At 31.6% G+C, this 17,767-nt stretch overlaps 1 protein-coding gene across 11 annotated transcripts in view; it reads right to left on the bottom strand.

Moving 5' to 3' along the window:
* Nucleotides 1-16,558, bottom strand: part of Helz (Helicase with zinc finger) — a 106,835-nt gene extending 90,277 nt beyond the window's left edge. For 2 of the 11 annotated variants that reach the window (XM_076474165.1, XM_076474159.1), the window contains exons 1-3: nt 16,176-16,348; nt 5,368-5,656; nt 870-906 (exon numbers count right to left, since the gene is read on the bottom strand). In XM_076474165.1, coding sequence (XP_076330280.1) covers nt 870-906; nt 5,368-5,613 — 283 coding nt within the window. In that variant the 5' untranslated portion in view covers nt 5,614-5,656; nt 16,176-16,348. Of the gene's footprint in view, nt 1-869; nt 907-5,367; nt 5,657-15,677; nt 15,840-16,175 lie in introns of all 11 variants that reach the window. The other 9 variants (XM_076474170.1, XM_076474167.1, XM_076474164.1 and 6 more) reach the window with 8 other exon arrangements.
* Nucleotides 16,559-17,767: the final 1,209 nt, after the last annotated feature.

The raw sequence follows: 17,767 nt of genomic DNA on the forward strand, positions 1-17,767 counted from the left end.
TGTTGAGATAAATTAACACACATATATACACAACTCTTGGAAAGAGCATCCAAACTGAACATCTGAACACTTGCACTGCCAAGCAATAATTATTAGTGGATAGAATAGCATAGAGGGAGTCAAGTGGATGTGTGGCATTGCTACCAATGGAGATTTGTCACAGGATAGCTTGCATGTGAGAAGCAGTTAAACCATGCAAATCAATGGGTGTGAAGGAATGAATGGCCCATGGCATGGAAAGTTATTTTTGCAAACAGAGGTTAACAATGAACTAGAATAGCTATGTATGTGAGAAGAAGTAAGGCACCTTGTCAAAGCAGAAGATATATCATAAGATTAATAAGATATTAAGAAATTATAGTCAGAGCAAAATATGTATAAAATAGATAGGTATTTGAAAATTCTACTCAGATTACAAGAGTTTGTTAAAACAAAAATTATGTTCAGTGAATAAAGATATAAGCTTCAAGGAAAATCTATCCTATATACAGCAATCAACTTTGAAGAAATATATAACCACCACAGGAAAGTCAAGAAGAAAATGGCAGAATACTGTGCAAAAGTGTTAGGACGAAGTCAGAAATTAGAGTTCAGAATACTTTCAAAAACAATGGAAGATATATCAGAGGTGACACATCAAAATTTTATTAATCTTTATAGTTAGTGCCACAGAAATTAGTGGAAGTGCTTGAGTTCAGCACACAGTTAATATTGTCATATTTATATCATAAACAAAGTGGTCACACACACACACATAGAAATAATCACTGTTATAAAACTAAGTTTAAAGAAAGTATTTTAACTCAAAACAGTTTGGAATGAAAAAAGTACACTAATTTCAAAAATAAAACACATATTGGAAACTTTACCTTCTTCACAGTCCTGAAGAACCATTTTGAATTCTTTCTGGCAAAAAAACAAAATGTTATTAATATTGCTTCACATACAAGTTATTGTTAGCTTATTCATACATAAATGCTGTCATTATATAATATTAACAAACATCATAATTAGTAAGAAAATAAAAATTGTACATGACCTCTAGTAACACTATGTGTATATGAAATCTCCTTTACTTGAGCTATATCCATGGTCTACATACATTAAAAGCTCAAACATCTTGTTCAGTCTAGAGGAAGTGTTGTGATTTTTGTGTGTAAATGGCAGCTGAAACTGAATTTTCTACAAGAGTTTTATTACAGGACATTCCAACACTGTGTTATTCAATTTGGTGATTATAAAGTCATGCAAGCTCCAAGGTTTTATCGATTGCAAACTAAGTGATGTCTATAGTGTTGAGCTATGATGGTAAAGCAAAGGAAGGCATTATTCCAACAGGGAAGAAACAAACTGCTTCATGACCAATTTCTAGTCACAAATCATAGGTAGTAAAAGAGTTAAAACAGTTTTGACTTGAAGTAACATATGAACATAATAGTCTATTGTAACTAAAATAGGAATCTCCATTGAAATTGTAAACAAGATAACTAACTAACTTAGTCTTGAACAGAGCTCAGAACCATCCATATGTAATAAAAGAAATTTAATGCATCTTGGTGAAATATGAGACATCAAAAACAGAGTTAACTATTTAATTTTTATGAAAAACTGAATATAACAGCATTAAAAAAATGACTGGAAATTTGAAAGTATACATGTACAATGTAAACCTTTGAACATTCACTGATACTGAAATACATATCCTGATAAACATGATCCAATTTTCACTTTGAAAATAAAAAACAATTGTAACATAAATGAAAATAAGTAAATAATATAAAACTAAACATCAACCATTTGATTACTTTGAAAACAGTAATATCATAAATCTAGTTCCTCTATGTTTTCTTTCACTCAAAAGTGAGAACTTTAATAACTATAAAATTTATTTATAACTAACAAACCAGTAAAATATAAAAACACAGACATGTACGCTATGAAAATAAAAGCCTTATAAATTCTAACCTCTCTCCGAGAATTTCTGTGAGTCAGTGCCTATTACTAAAGTCCTCCAAAGATCCTCAAATTTCCCCAATTCCAAAATCATTTACTTATTTAAATAAATGATGTTACTGTAATGAATGGAAAATCAGGAAATGGCCCAAGGTAAATATTACATTTTGTTGAATAAAGAGCCCATATTAGAGATAATCTGATTAAATGAGAAACTTCAGGCAATGGAAGGTTGTGAAACAAATTAATATTGAACAATTCCAGTTGAAAATGGTAATTATAACTAAAAGTGGAAAAAAGGTTGAAAGAAAACAGCTGAAGGCATCTATGCAGGTATATTATTCTTAAAAAATTAGTAGTAGGAATAACTTCTAAAAGAAATCTATAACACCATAGTCTCCTTAGCCTAAGAGAAAATTCTGTTAGAAATCATTCAAAGTGAAAAAACAACACACCCATTATAAAAAAAAAGCTATTAGATCATGCAAAACCTAGATCATGTGTTGAGCAAAGAAAAAAATTCTATAGCAGAAACCATAATAAAATGGTAGTTTGCACACACATTTTAAGTAATGGAAAAGAAAATCTAATCAATTATCCCCCAATTCTAAATAAAGGAAAAAAAAGCTATCATAAAAATGAGGAAATGTTAAATATGTATAATACATATAAAAGTCACAATGAAAGAACAGCACACCACAAAGATGACATATCTTTAACATCCACAACCCTACTGAACTCAGGAGATGAAAATGTTTTGGTAACTGAAGAAACCTACGTCCAAACACACTTTACAAACAACAACACAGTATTAATCATACACTGAATTTTTGAACAATAAGGCATGACTGACCTCAAAAGCAGGAAGCTAAGATTTCTTTATACTGACTGGCTATATTATTAGGACATCTCACATTTATTACATTGATTAATTTCATTAGTTAATTACTTCTAAGCATAGACTAGAGTCAAGAAAAATAATCAATTAATCAAAATTGTGATTAACTCAGTTCGAATCACAAAAATAATTCAAATCAGAATTAATGTTTCCAATTATTCCAACAACGCATGAAATCTAAATATTGCTATTATGTCTTCTTGTTATTATTTGCAATTAATTAAAGGTTGTTCAGATTAATCAACTAGTCATGACTCCTGAAAATAATCAAAATCCATGTTTCCAATTATTACTACTTTTGACTATTTCAACTATCCCAGCAACAAATAGTTGGTATCCTTCTTGGAACAGTATTTCTTTAAACACAAGATTTATAGAATAATACAAAGGAAATGTAATTATTAGACATCAAAGTATACAATTCCACTTGTATTTAGGTCTTACTTTATAAAACCCTAACTAACATTACACCCATGTTCAATAGAGATAAATTGAATTGTGTATGTTTTTTACATTAACTTAATTAGGACTAAACTACACTAAACCTAATACTATAAATAAACAAAAACTTATAATATTATTCTAGGAACTAACGTAATACCTTTTTTGAAAACTTCAAGCTTTTAATGTTATTGTACTAAATGGTTAATAAAAAATATTTTCATCCACCTTTATTGTCATTCCTTTACCCACATAGCACTTGTAGTGAGTTGCTCTTTGAGGTAGGCACTTTCATTGTTTTTCTGGATAAAATTATTAATGTGCATGCTTGCAAGGCATACTGACAGCAGAATTATAGCATGACAAGATTTTGGTGTCTGCCATTAGAATTATTTTGTATTATTCTAGAAATCCTGTATTTAAAGAAGTACTGTTATAATAAAGACACTAATCTGAGCACAAATCTTTTGTAGATTTCGACTAGTCTATAAAAATACTAATTATTTTTTGTTTGTCATGATAATGCACACACCTTACTATCGTATCATTTCTGTACTAGACATACAAAGAAGAGTATCATTATATAGATTACTAATTCCACTGATACACTTATACATAAAAATTTACATATATACTAGACTTCTATTTTTTGGTGTTTAATTTTGTTTTAAAGTCTTATATAGATATCTTAAACTCAGTGTTTTTCACAGTTTTTGATTTTAATACTTCAATGAGTATATTAATATATTATATATTCTCTGCACACTAACTTTTTCTCTTATAAAAGTAATGATGGAAAAACATAGACTTGCATTTCATTGATGACCAACAGCATAAAATGAAAATGTCAAACTTAAATCCCAAATTTCTTGTTTTTAAAAGTATATATTTTATTTACTGTTATAAAAGTAACTAAAATGTAAATACTGGAAATATATTAGGTTTGTTAAGGTTTGATTAACTGAGTTAATGAATAATAATAATAATTATATACAAGATCATATGAAAAAGAGTAAAATCTTGTGAGCATTTCTGGTGTTTTTTCCAAAAAAAACACCATCTTAATCTTTATTTGCAGAGGGGTGTTTTATCAGTAACTGAAAATTAGCAACCATAAGTATTCATCCCATTGTCAAGACTGTCAGGGTCCTTGAGAATCAGTACTGGAAATTTTGATAATTGAAATTAAAGGAAAATATCATGAAATGTAAAAAAAGCTTAAATGGAGAGGAAGTAACAGCAAAGATTTGTGCCACTTCAAGACACAGATACATAACTGGAATCATCCTATTGTTCCTACTGATGGTGTATATATAAATAATAGTACACCTTTAACTTAATACAATATTATTTATTATATGCTACAAATGTAACAAATGTTACCTAGGGTAACACTGCTTTAGTAAAAAATGTATCAAATTATTATTATTTATTCTTTACTTTCTAAAAAAAAAAAAAAGAAGAAAAAGTTGACTGCTGAATAATTTGCTCATTTAACCATATTTGTCAGAAATTACTACATATGGATTGATAATATGTTATCAACCAATTTATATTAATGGGATAAGTGGTGTCCAGACAAGAAATTATTCAAAATTGTATAGAATATACAAGATATGTCAATGGAGTGCGACTTAGATGAGATTACTGCACATCACACACACATACACACACAAAAAGAGGATAAATGAGTGAAAGCAAAAACCAGGTAATTGAATAAAAGGTCCATCAGAATCAGTTTCAACACAAAAGGCCCTAAGTGGAAATCAAAAACATTCATCTAGAAATGACAATAATGCACAAACAGATAAAGCGTATATACACTGCAATTACATAACATCCAAGGATGCTTTGGTCTGAAAATGAATTATTTTGTCTGTAGAGTGAATAACCATCTAAACTTTGTACCACATTATTCAAAAAGCATGCAAGTACCTTATAATCTAGTTGATCATTACTTACTGGGTTCTAGTGTTAACAAAAACTTGTAAATTCTTCTTACACAAATCACTCACTAGAAAAAGTAAGTAACAGCATACAAAAAAAATAATAAAAAAATGAGAAAATAATTTTACCATTTTTAGAGCACATGCACATCTTTTTAATAACAGTTGTATTCTCTTCTCAAAAGCACAAGAAACTGGAAGTTGATTAATCAGATGTGAATAAATACTCAGTGCTACAGAACTGCAACCTTGTTTCAACAGTGTGTCTGCTTTCACTTCTGTGAAGTCATTGTCTATTACTGCTTCAATGAGACAGCTTTCCATTTGGGCCTTTGAAAGACTTCTCTCAGCTTGGGTATTAGACACACATTCCATATCAAGAAAATTGACATACCATCAAGCCTTTGCAAAATCAAGCCTATAAACAAAAAGAAATCCAAATTTTTAAAATTTTATTCAATGGTTAGGAAATTCCTACAATACAATATGTTGAATAGAACTTGTGTTAAGTTTTATTACAACCCATTCTTACTGCATTGTAATTTCAATGACACACAAAATCTCAAAGATGTACTTGCAGTATGATGGTTTTCTGGGATTAGAATATGATCTCACATAATCAGTGATGTCGAGAAAACCCACTTGTAGAGAAATATATATGCAAAAACGGCTCGTTTGGGTTGAGAAAATATTTTACATAGAAGGGCGAACATAGTTTCGACCTTCTTCGGTCATCGTCAGGTTCACAAAGAAAGTGGTAACTGACCAGAAGCTGACCACGTTTGAAAGGGGTTGTGGAACTGAGTGTCGGAATGTAGAGGGCAGTGTTAGATGTTTGAATATATAATTTTATTTATTTTATTATATTAATATAGGTATAAAGGCGTTCCTTTATATTGGTTTATTTTGAGTTTAAGTTGTTGTATAAGTAAGGCTTCTTTAATTTTGCATTTGTTTATGTTTGTTTCTTTATGTAGTATTTGAGTGTTTTCTGTGGTTATGTTGTGTTTATTTGACTTGCAGTGTTCGAAAACGTGTGAAGGTGACTTTTTGTGTTCTTTGAATCTGGTTTCCATTTTTCTACTTGTTGCTCCAATATAGAAGTTGTGGGAGTTATCACATTGTATTTTATAAATAATGTTGGTGTGGTGTTTGTCAGTGTAGTTTTTATATAGTATAGACCTCAGTTTTGTGCCTGGTTTTTGAATAAATTTGGTATTAACTGGAATGTCATATTTTGTTACTAGTTTTTGCCAAATGTTGGTTATTTGTCTGCTGATATCAGGAATATATGGTATGCAGCAGTATATGGTTTCGCGATTTTTTGATTCGTGAGATATATTTACTTTTGTTGGTTGATTTTGCTTTCTGTCTAGGTGTGTGCGTATAATGTTTTCTACGGTTTGTGGAGGAAACTTATTGATGTTGATGAAGTATTGTTTTATTTTGTCTAATTCATCGTTAATTTTATCTGGTGAGCATAGTTTTATGGCTGTATTTATTTGGTTTCTTAGTATGTTGAGTTTTTGTTTTGTTTCATGTGTTGAGTCCCAAGGAATGTATAGTCCAGTATGGGTGATTTTTCGGTGGATTTCTGTTTTGAATTGTGTGTCGGTTCTTGTAATTTTGAGGTTAAGAAATGATATTTGATTGCTTTCTTCCTGTTCACATGTGAAGTTAATGTTGGGATGTAGAGAGTTAATGTGATTGAAAAAATATATATGATCTCACATACTTTGTATACTGAAGCAAAGGCTCTTTTATTTCATTCTTTTTAAATATCATAGCTACTTCATTAAATGATATTAGATATTTCATTACAAATTTCCAAATTACTGCAAGTTCAGCATAAAATGAATGAGAAAACATTTCAGCTATTTTAATCATTCACCACTTCTCCTTAGTCTACAGCACCTACATTCTTATGCAAAACTTATTTTGAGGGTTTGAGGATTATTTAGAATTATTACCAAAGAAAGTGTTTAACTAGTAAATGTGTACATTTTACACAAAGCAAAACAGAAATTATTATGATGTTAAAAGATTGTAGCCTAAAATCAAATTAAGTATAGACTAAAGTCAATAATTCTCACTTCTAAAGATCTAAGAAAAAGCACGTACATATGAAAGAACTGGGTGATTAGCGTAATTTGCTCATTAAACCTCTGTTAAATGGCTTGAACAAACTGATTGGCACTTTGTGAAGTTATGCATAATAAAGCTTATTATAATTTTGAATTGAGTATATGCATCTTCATAAAGTTTGGTAAGCATTTAGTACCCATTACATGTCTGTTGTACACAAAAAATAAGATTTTTAAATTATTTCTGCTTAAGGTTTGTTTGTTAATTTTCAAATCCTTCAATGAGCCATTCCAAGAGAAGTGTAATTTTTATGCTAAAAAACACATTCATTTAACCTTGCAGTTAATTTATTTAAATTACATAACTCCTAGACCCTTCTACATGAATATCAGAAGTGGTTTTTGTTTAGTAAAACATATTTTATCATCTCTTCACTAATGTACAGTGAAAAGTGCAAAATGCAAGTTACATAAATACTGAAATCTAACTCTTGTAAATTACTCCTGAATATGAGATAGAAATGCCAAAATATGCAGTGTTTTAAGTTTATACTTCAGTTAGGGTAAAAGTCAGTTATAAAATGGCATTCAAAATTTTTTAAGCAACTTTATCATCAATGTATGTCTCTACACTTTATTTCTATCCCTATCTGACCCTCCAGGCTTCCCATAAATTACACGCTTATGTTATATATATTCCCAAATTAAAACATAATTTCATGTCATATCCACCCTGTTTTTCAAAAAATATCAATTATTCTCTTTGACATTTCCTATTGAGTTATTTATAATAGAATTTTTTGAAAGTTATGAGATTCAGGTTGTTCAGATGACAAGATTTAAAATGTTTTTTTCTGTTTAATTGCTTGCCATTGTTGAAACTTAGATTGAGCAGTTACTGGGGTTTTAATCCAATTATAACTTAGTTATTGAGAAAGTCAATTGAATTACAGTAGTTTCAGTACATTTTACTTTTCGTACATGGCAGTACCATGCTCTAACCTCTGATACACTCCTTTCTTTAAAAACATAAGTACCCTTATCAACTATTCAACAGTCACAAATCTACCCACTTCTACTGACCTACCAAAAATTAGTGAAACTTGCATTCCTAATTTTTGACTTCTTTTAAAGCTAGAAAAATCTTATCTGGCTCTGGTGCTTTATCAATTTTTAATCTCTTAACACTTCTACTCAAGACCAAGAGATTAATATTAATACCTATAAAATACAAATCAAATCCAATAATTTATATACAATGCTCAGATTCATGAATATTAACATAATCTCTTGTAAAAACATTTAGAAACTCAGCTATTTCATAATATTCAATAAAAACTTTGCCATCAGCATCTCTGAAATACCCAAACCCCATTTCAATATTTTGCTTACTTCTGACAATTTTTAAAAATCCTTGCTGTTAGTTTTAAAATGATTAGCCAGCTGTTTCTCATAAGTCCTTTTGAAGTTCCAAATTTCTTTTTTAATAAAATCCTTAGCTTCAAATTTTATATGTTTCAACCTATCTGAGAATTAAAAATTTTTAAGCTTGTGGTATTTATCCAAATTTTATCCCTTATGTCTATCACAATAATCAACTGTAGTTGTCATAAATCAAAAGGTTTGTTTCTGGCTTGAAAAAACCTGTTTGCTTGAAATGTCCCCAAGAAAGTAAAATACAGGTTTGATCTTCCCCATTATCTTTTTATATTTTTGCAAATATGCCTTTTGAATTAAAAGTAATTTTAGATTTAAATTTTTTTTTACATATCTATCTCATATTTTCTCTTCATTCATTAATCACAAATCTTGCCTCATGGGCTTAAAATTGGCTTTCTAAAAACTACAAACTATAACTTCCTTTATTAATTTTTATCTCAAAAAGTAGAAAATCATAAGAAATAACCTAGTAATGAACACATTTCCTCAAATGTTCTTATAACTCAACTATCCAACTCTTACTATCACATCCTCATTAGTAGTTAAAATAGCACTGATCTACAGCTTTAACTTTATAAACCCAGCACTCTCATCCTTCCCCTTCCCCTAAAGTTTAAAAAAATTTTTCCTCTGAAGAAAAATCCACTTTTAGAAAGTACTTAGGTAATAGGGTTATTATTTCATTTCTATCATTCTTGAACCTATATCTTTTTCAACATCATGAAAAAATATATAAAATTGGCTTTTTGGTAGAAAGCAGAAAATAACAATAACATACATCTGTCAAATTGGAAATTATGATTTGCTTTTATTTTATGCTTATGAAAGTTAAATAATAGGAAAGATCAATTTTCTAAAAAAGGTTTAATTCAGAAGAGTTATGAAACTTGGGATTTTTCTATACTGAAAATGTATTTCCAATAGGTACTTACCTCTACTCACAAGATTAGCTACTCTCATTTAGTTTGGCTCACTATGTGCAAACTTTTTTTACACATGCCACAAGTACCATATTCCCCTTATTGGAATAATTATATTCTAACATCTCTCTCATGCAAATCATCATGTATCATCTTTTAACCAATACTAGCACAGCATATTCACATGACACATGCGACTCCCTCCACACTCCTCTACCAAGCCTTCACTTCCAAGTTTGACAGGTGAGAGTCCTGGAGAAGTGGGGAGAAAAGGTGGGAAGTGTAAAAAGACAAAAGTATTTACAGCACTTATCTCTTCTCACAATATTAGCTAAATTCCCAGACTGAGGAGGATGAAGAACCAACATGAGGGAACAAAACAAGTATTGACAAAAGCATCCAACTAATGAGATACAGATTGGAAGTTTCAGAAGAGGGGAACTATACCACTTCTGAGCCAAGCATACTTTTCAACATGTATTAATTGCATAACATACAAGGGAGGAAACTGAAGTGTTTGGTGGCTTGAGTTTAGCAAACAGTATAACAAAAGATATCCAAAACCTTCTCGCATGGTACCAAAATCCATGTAAGGATAGAATAAGGATCATACAGTCTTCACCTCAAACCCAATAATCAGGGATTAAGACCCACATCTATTTCTGGGTATACCACAAGGATCATCACTGATCTATGATCACTGGGAATTGACACTTGGTATCAAAAGAATGTCTACTGCATGAGATCAACTCCCTCCAACCATGGCACAAGCCATCACCATCCAAAAGCAATAATGTTCCCACAAGAAAAGAATGAGGGATAGTCAAGTATAGCACCAGAACAATCCTACGTACCAACACTGTGATCAGACATAGATGGAACAACTGGGGGAGGAAGGGATCTTCCATCAGACAATGAAGATGAAGGGCAAGGAAAAAAGAAACATGTTGGATTTATTGGTATAAAACACAAAACAAGGTATGAGAGGAAGAAGACAGGGAAGAGAAGACTAAACAAACAGAAAGATGGACCCACTTTGTAACGGTAGAAGATGAAAGACCACAAAATAAGGGGGATTGCCAGGGATAAAATGTCAATTGCATACACCTAAAAAAGGTTTTGAATCTGGTCTAGGGTAAAGATGAGATACAGAAGGAAGGTAAATAGTAACAATCAGAATAACAGTAAAGATAGGTAAGGTGCTACAGGATACATGAAATGTCAATGGCGAACAAATCAGACCATTAAAATCCACAGGCCAAGAGAAGAATGAAAAATGTTTTGAGAGAGAGACAAAACAAGGAGCATGAGGAAAGCAGTTCAAATAGAGTTAAAAGAAGGGCATGGAGGAATGCATTAATGTCCCAATCGAATAGAACAGGATGCCTTGAAAGCCTCCAAATCCAGAATGAATGCATGAGCACAGCAAGAACATGGAATGTAAAAATCCTATGGCATCAGGAAAAATGGAAGGTATGGGATAGAGCCACCTGATATCTGAAAAGTGAAGAGGCAGAAGAACCACAGTCAAAGAGCTTGGTGAGAAATTTCACCACAAAACAGAAAATCAAAAGTGAAAGAAGTTCCACTTATACTGGTATACTTAAGTTGAAAATGACTATATGAAACTAACTAATAAGGAGGTGATTCAATGTGTTAAACTGGATTACTTTGCCAAGAAGGGACAAACATCAAGTGTGAAGACACAGGATGGGGAGATTGAGATGCATAATGTGGGATCAAGGTTGCCAAAGAAGGGAGGGAGAAAGTGAAAGAGGAACAGGTGGTGATACAAACAATGTAACATTGGAAACCAAGATTGTGTTGGTCAATAGTGTACAATCACGAAGACTCGATAAGGAGTGGAGTGCATAAGATAAATCAGTTGGAAGGTACACATAAAAGGAATCTATGTGATCAATTCTGGCTGAAGGCATCAACAACCAAGACTTGTGGATACAGTATAGGTGACCATAATAGAAAGACCTATGATATAACCATATGATTGGGAGAAAATTTCAATTGATAGCAAATGTCTCTGAAAACAAAAAGAATCAATGCCCACTCAACTGGATAGATCCCCATCAAGGCACAAAACATGATCTATGACTAGATTGAAAGCACCTGGCACATAACATGTAATAAAAGTAATGTGATCTGCACATGCCCAATATAATAGATCCAATGTCAGAAAACACAGATCTCAGGAGCAGGTATCCTCTTGGTGGTTAATCATAACCATAGAGTTGTCAAAATGAACCATCACCAGACAATGTAAGAAAAGAAGGAAGTGATATAAAACCCAATATATTGCTAGAAGTTCCAAAACAGTGATATGAAAGACAATTTCATCCACAGACCAATGGACTGAAGCTTCCTGGTGGTAGGCCCATACTCCCCCATCCTTGAGGGGATGCATCCACGAAAAGGTGTAGATCTGGACAAGTGGGAGAAAGTGGCACACTTGCTAACATATGAGTTTTGTACAGCCACACTGGCTGTTCATCTCACTGTGAAGAAGGAAGAGAAATGGTGATAGAAAGAGAATCTCAAGCAAGGTTCCATAAAGGAAAAGGCAGAGAGTGACTGATAATGGTGAAGAAAAAGAGCCCCAATGTACTGGAAATTCAGTGATTTGAAGAAATGACTTCTCTGGTTTGATTTACCAGCCCACTCAAGCAGCCACCACAGAAAAAAGTTTGTAAGTGTGAGTAGCTGATCCCTACTTGGGATGAGCAAATTGTCCACATAATAATAAAATATCATTCCCAGAGCATGAAAATTAGGAAGAAAAGCCAAGGCTATGTGACAAAATAAATAAGTAGCCAAGGAAAGTTTGAAGAGGAGAGCCTGAAATTAATAAACCATCCTGAGATGGACAAACTAAAGTTAAGGTCAAGACTGATGTGTTACCAGGATATGGAAGCAGGCATTGAAGACATCCATTTTAAGGAGAAATGCCTATCTGAGAGTAAAAAAAAAGACTCCATAATGAACTTGTGAAATGCAATGAACTGATTGAGGTGAAATAAATTGATGACTGGCCACCAATTCCCAGTTGTCTTGGAAACAACAAAAAGATAGAAATAGAAACCTCTAGAAGAATGATGAACTGGTTTGATTGCTCTCTGAAAAGCAAATTTATAACCAACTCTGGCAGATGCTGGCAGGTCACAGGATCATGAGGAGGAAGAAAGAATATGAGGCAAGGATATATTACCTGGGGATTGATAGTATTGGGAACTTTATCAAAGACAATGTATCAGAAACAGTTCAAGATTTAAGTCTCTAAGATATATTGAAGGTAAACTGACCCAAGCCAGTACTTCATCCCTACCTATAAGGGCCCAACAACAACAAAAAACATGTATGTAACACCAAAGCCAAGGCCAAAATGCAAACTAATGTAAAGGAGAGAAGGTGAAGGACATCTGCAGAAAACTCATCATTTCTGAAGAGAGCTTCAGGTAGGAGATGTATGGAAAAAAAGTACTGTAAAATAGCTAGTGTAAGAAATAAGTGAGAACATTGGGTATGGGCAAGACTAACATTAGATTTGGAGCCACACCCCTAATAGGTACCAGTGAACCCAACAACTGTTGATCTGAAAATAGATACTTCTACACAATGGAAAGAAAGGAGGTAACAATAAAAAATCCTCAAGGGTGCATAGCATTATCCACTCATTTAATTGCGAGAGAAATTGATCTGCACATGCCCAAACATCAGGGGAAGGAGAAAATATCAAAGTCGTTGAGAAGATTTCTTATATAACAAAAAAAAAAAAAAAAAAGTCAAGGAAAGTAAAAGAAAGGACTAAAGCACTACAAACATGAGACAAATTCTGTGAAGACCAAAGTAGACCTAGATGATTCCTTTTGCTGCAATTGAAGAGAAACAGCAAACTATGGAGGTGGAAAGAGATAAACAACATCCTCATCAGTCTAATAATAGCAGCTGATTAAGGAGAAGCATAGATAATGTCTGTGGGCAAAGGTTGACAGATGTAACATTCAATATTCCAAGGTCAACCATTAGGATAGACCAAGGTTTCTGGCATCCATAAAAATATAGTTTGCATATAGAGGGCAGTACTAAATGACAGTAGCTAATCTTGTGAGAAAGAGAGAGAGATAAGTGCTATATGAGAATTTTTAATGAATGTAAAAGAAGTAACAAATATGTTAAATACTGATAAATGTAATTTTATACTTCTGAGATACAGATTTAGAATAATTACTTCTTTTGTGTGATGGGAATCTTTAAGTAGTACAAGAATTAGCTATAATAACTAAAACAACTTTAAGCAAATGTTTTGTTTACTCACATGTATATTTCTGAGATCAACTGATACAAGTTTTAAATATAAATGTAAAGATAACTTTGTTTGTAAAAGTATATCTAGTATGTCCCTACAGGCAGAATTTGGAGCCAAATTTGGGATAAGGGGCAAAAAAAACCTGGTTTATTACTTCTTTACTTATTGCAAACCAATTGGAAAACTTCTAGAACAGAATAATATTTTTGAATTCAGTAAAAGTAATATGAAACTGATGTGAGTGTATCTTTTTAAAAGTATATTAACTCAGCTAGAATATGTAAAATGGGTTTTAATATGAAATATGTAGGAGATAGCACAAAAAATGAAGAATTTAGGAGTAAATACTTATAATTTTTTTAATCTTTCCATTATATGTCTAACTTTAGTTAAACAGTACTATAATTCTGAAGTCTGTTTCTAGAAATTTTGAATTTAAGAACAATTAATATTTTGGAGTTTCATACTGAAAAAAAATGAAACATTCAAGAATGCAACAAAATATATTATATACATGTAAAAACAGCTCATTTGGATTGAGAAAATATTTTGTGTAGAGGAGCGAACAATGGAAAGGTTGAAACATTGTTCGCTCCTCTACACAAAATATTTTCTCAATCCAAATGAGCCGTTTTTACATACATTTTTTCTCTACAAGTGGGTTTTCTCAACATCACTGAAAATATAATATAGTTTATCCAAAGATCATCGTTAAAAACAATCAATCAAAACTAAATTAAATGTAATGCTTCTTCATATAAATATATTTCACTCCAAAAAAAAGGAAACACCTACATTAATGCTTTTAGCTACACAATTGGTATTGTAAATATAAGAGAACATGAACACATTATTTGTATTAATCCACACATCTCTACAAGTTAAAAATAATTCAAACTGCAAGCATCACAACTATAAGCCATATAAGTATATAATCAAATTAATTTAAAATAAGTTAACACTGCTAAAGTTATAAGTATATAATCAAATTAATTTAAAATAAGTTAACACTGCTAAAGTTATAAGTATATAATCAAATTAATTTAAAATAAGTTAACACTGCTAAAGTTATTCCCATCAAACTTACACTCACAATTCAAATTAATTTATTAGAATTAGAAGCCACCTGCCATTAACTCACACAACTCATTAAATAATCCAAATCCATTTGTAAAGCTGCAGTATCTTCCTCACAGAGAGAAACCTTAATACCTTCAACAATTTTGATGATTTCTGAAACTAGCACTAACTGATTACATAACTGTACAGTAATGCATCTCTAACCCATCCTTTTTCAATACAGTAAATAAAGTCAAAAGATAAAGCAAAATATTAAATGAAATAAAAAGAACAAAAGATAGGCATATGTTGAAATTATTTTATTTGTTTGCCAGGATTAGTTAAGCTTGGTTTCATGTATGGGAAGGAGGTCTGGTTCATTTATAAAGGTGTAAGAAGGGTTGACATTATGGGGATACTTGGCTAGACATGCAGATTTTACAATGAAAAATTGAAAGTATAAGAAACTGCTAAAAGCAGTTCCCATGCTTCCAAAAGCAGCTTAATCTAGTAGGGCTCTGGCAGTATGCATCCAAGAAAATTAAAATAATAATTTACAATTACTATACTAGTCAAATATATGTAACGTGTAAAATGTCAAAAACAACTATGACGTACCTTATTTTCAAAAATATTATGACCTATTTAAAACCCACCACAGGTCCTTGAAAGTAACATTTTCATCACTATGGCAATTAAACATTTCATCTCTCTCTCTCTAGCCTATCAGTAAATAGTGTTTGATAGAACTTCAGAGCTGAATCTGTCTAAAAGTCAGTTCTGGAAATGAAAGAAAAGATACTCTTGATGACATTGGAAAACTCTAGCCTATTAACTTTGTGGTGGGATTTAATTTTTAAACTAAAACAAGCATTACTTAACAATAATATCCGCAATACACCGTTTCTGACTTAGAAGTTCATATGTTGATAGTAACAGTAATACTAATATTTATAACACTAATTACTAATTAGCTCTTGAGTCAAGATGTAATTATTAACTTAACTAACTAGAAATAACTAAACTAATACCAGCTAACAAAGTGAAACTGTAACTCAAAAGTTACAAATAAACGAAATATAATTATTTGTTAAAAAATATTCACTTGGTACTTACCACCTTCCTTTGGTGTATTTGTATAACTACATTATCTTCATACCAAAACAATGTAATTAACTATTGATAGGCCTAACAAACTTTTCAATTCACAAATTCTAAACCTATAAATACAATAAATAACAATAAAAAATAAATAAAAATAAACATGGCATACTTCACGTGCTTCCACGTCATTGGATACAATGGTTGCGCTATATCGCTATGTACGTAATTTTTTTATTTTTTAGTTGCTCTGTGAATATTTTTTCTGTAACGTAGTATTATTAAAAAAAACGACATCCTAATTTCTATTGGACTTCGAAACAATCATGGAAGTATACCTGGAATTAAAAAAAATCTTGATTGTAACAATTTCTTGGGAATAAAGTATTCTTAAATTCATTTCGACTTTCTTACAAGCTTAGAAGATCAGTTTACTGAAATAAACATACTGAAATTTTGGGATCATAATGCAAAGCTAAATAAACAAGACAAGTAATGACATTATCTAATAACTGCTGATAAATTATTTGTGTTTACTTCATGGTTGAAAACATTTGAAGATTGTGAAAAAAAGACATTTGGGCCTTATAGTTTCTTACCACATTTTTCAGGTGTTTCTGCATATATGAAACTTCAAATTGTTTACTTTTTTATGTACTTTGACTTTAAGGACAATGTATTTGTTAAGAATTGAATGGACGGAGGCTGACTTTAAAGACGTTATATATGTTAAGGAACTGAATGAATGGAGACTGAAATACTGCGGAAGTTCGTTGAATACAAAATTTTTCGATCAAATCTCTATCTCTTTAACCAAAGGTTTATAAAATGAATTCTGTACTTGAGAACAATTTTTGTCCAACTTCTGTAGAAAACTCTGTTGATTTTTAATCTCATGATAACTTGGTTAGCTCTATTATAGGCTGGGTTAGGTGTTATTTAACGCACTTTTAATCGCACTCATATTTTCAGTTCAAACATTAGTTTCATACATGCTAGTTTAATTTCAAAAAACATTAAATTATTTCCGGCGTGCTTAATAAACAAATATTTACTGTTAATGCAGTTATTGGTAAGATTTATGAACTTTCGGCGTGTAAACATACCATATATTTTTATCCCCTCTAAACATTATGTACAAACATTTTCATAACAAGCATTGAATCTTCACATAGAAACTCGGTCATGAAAGAAATTAAGTTCCTCTCACCCTAGTCATTAAAGAAACTAGGTCGATCGACTGGGGTATTGCGTGTATTTTATCGCGGGAAATTATGCTCTAACATTGATCACAATGTATAGAAATAAACAATACTTTTTTTCCCATTCATATGTTGCATAATGCCACATAAATATATAATTTATTATTTTGAGATGAGAGTGACTATCCATTTCATGAGTAGCATCTGCATTTAGTGGAGAATTTATTACCAGGTGTAGGCCTGGCATGGCCGAGCGCGTAAGGCGTGCGACTCGTAATCCGAGGGTCGCGGGTTCGCGCCCGCGTCGCGCTAAAGCATGCTCGCCCTCCCAGCCGTGGGGGTGTATAATGTGACGGTCAATCCCACTATTCGTTGGTAAAAGAGTAGCCCAAGAGTTGGCGGTGG

The sequence above is a fragment of the Tachypleus tridentatus genome, chromosome 13 (genome assembly GCF_004210375.1).
Source record: "Tachypleus tridentatus isolate NWPU-2018 chromosome 13, ASM421037v1, whole genome shotgun sequence".
Taxonomy (NCBI): Eukaryota; Metazoa; Arthropoda; class Merostomata; order Xiphosura; family Limulidae; genus Tachypleus; species Tachypleus tridentatus.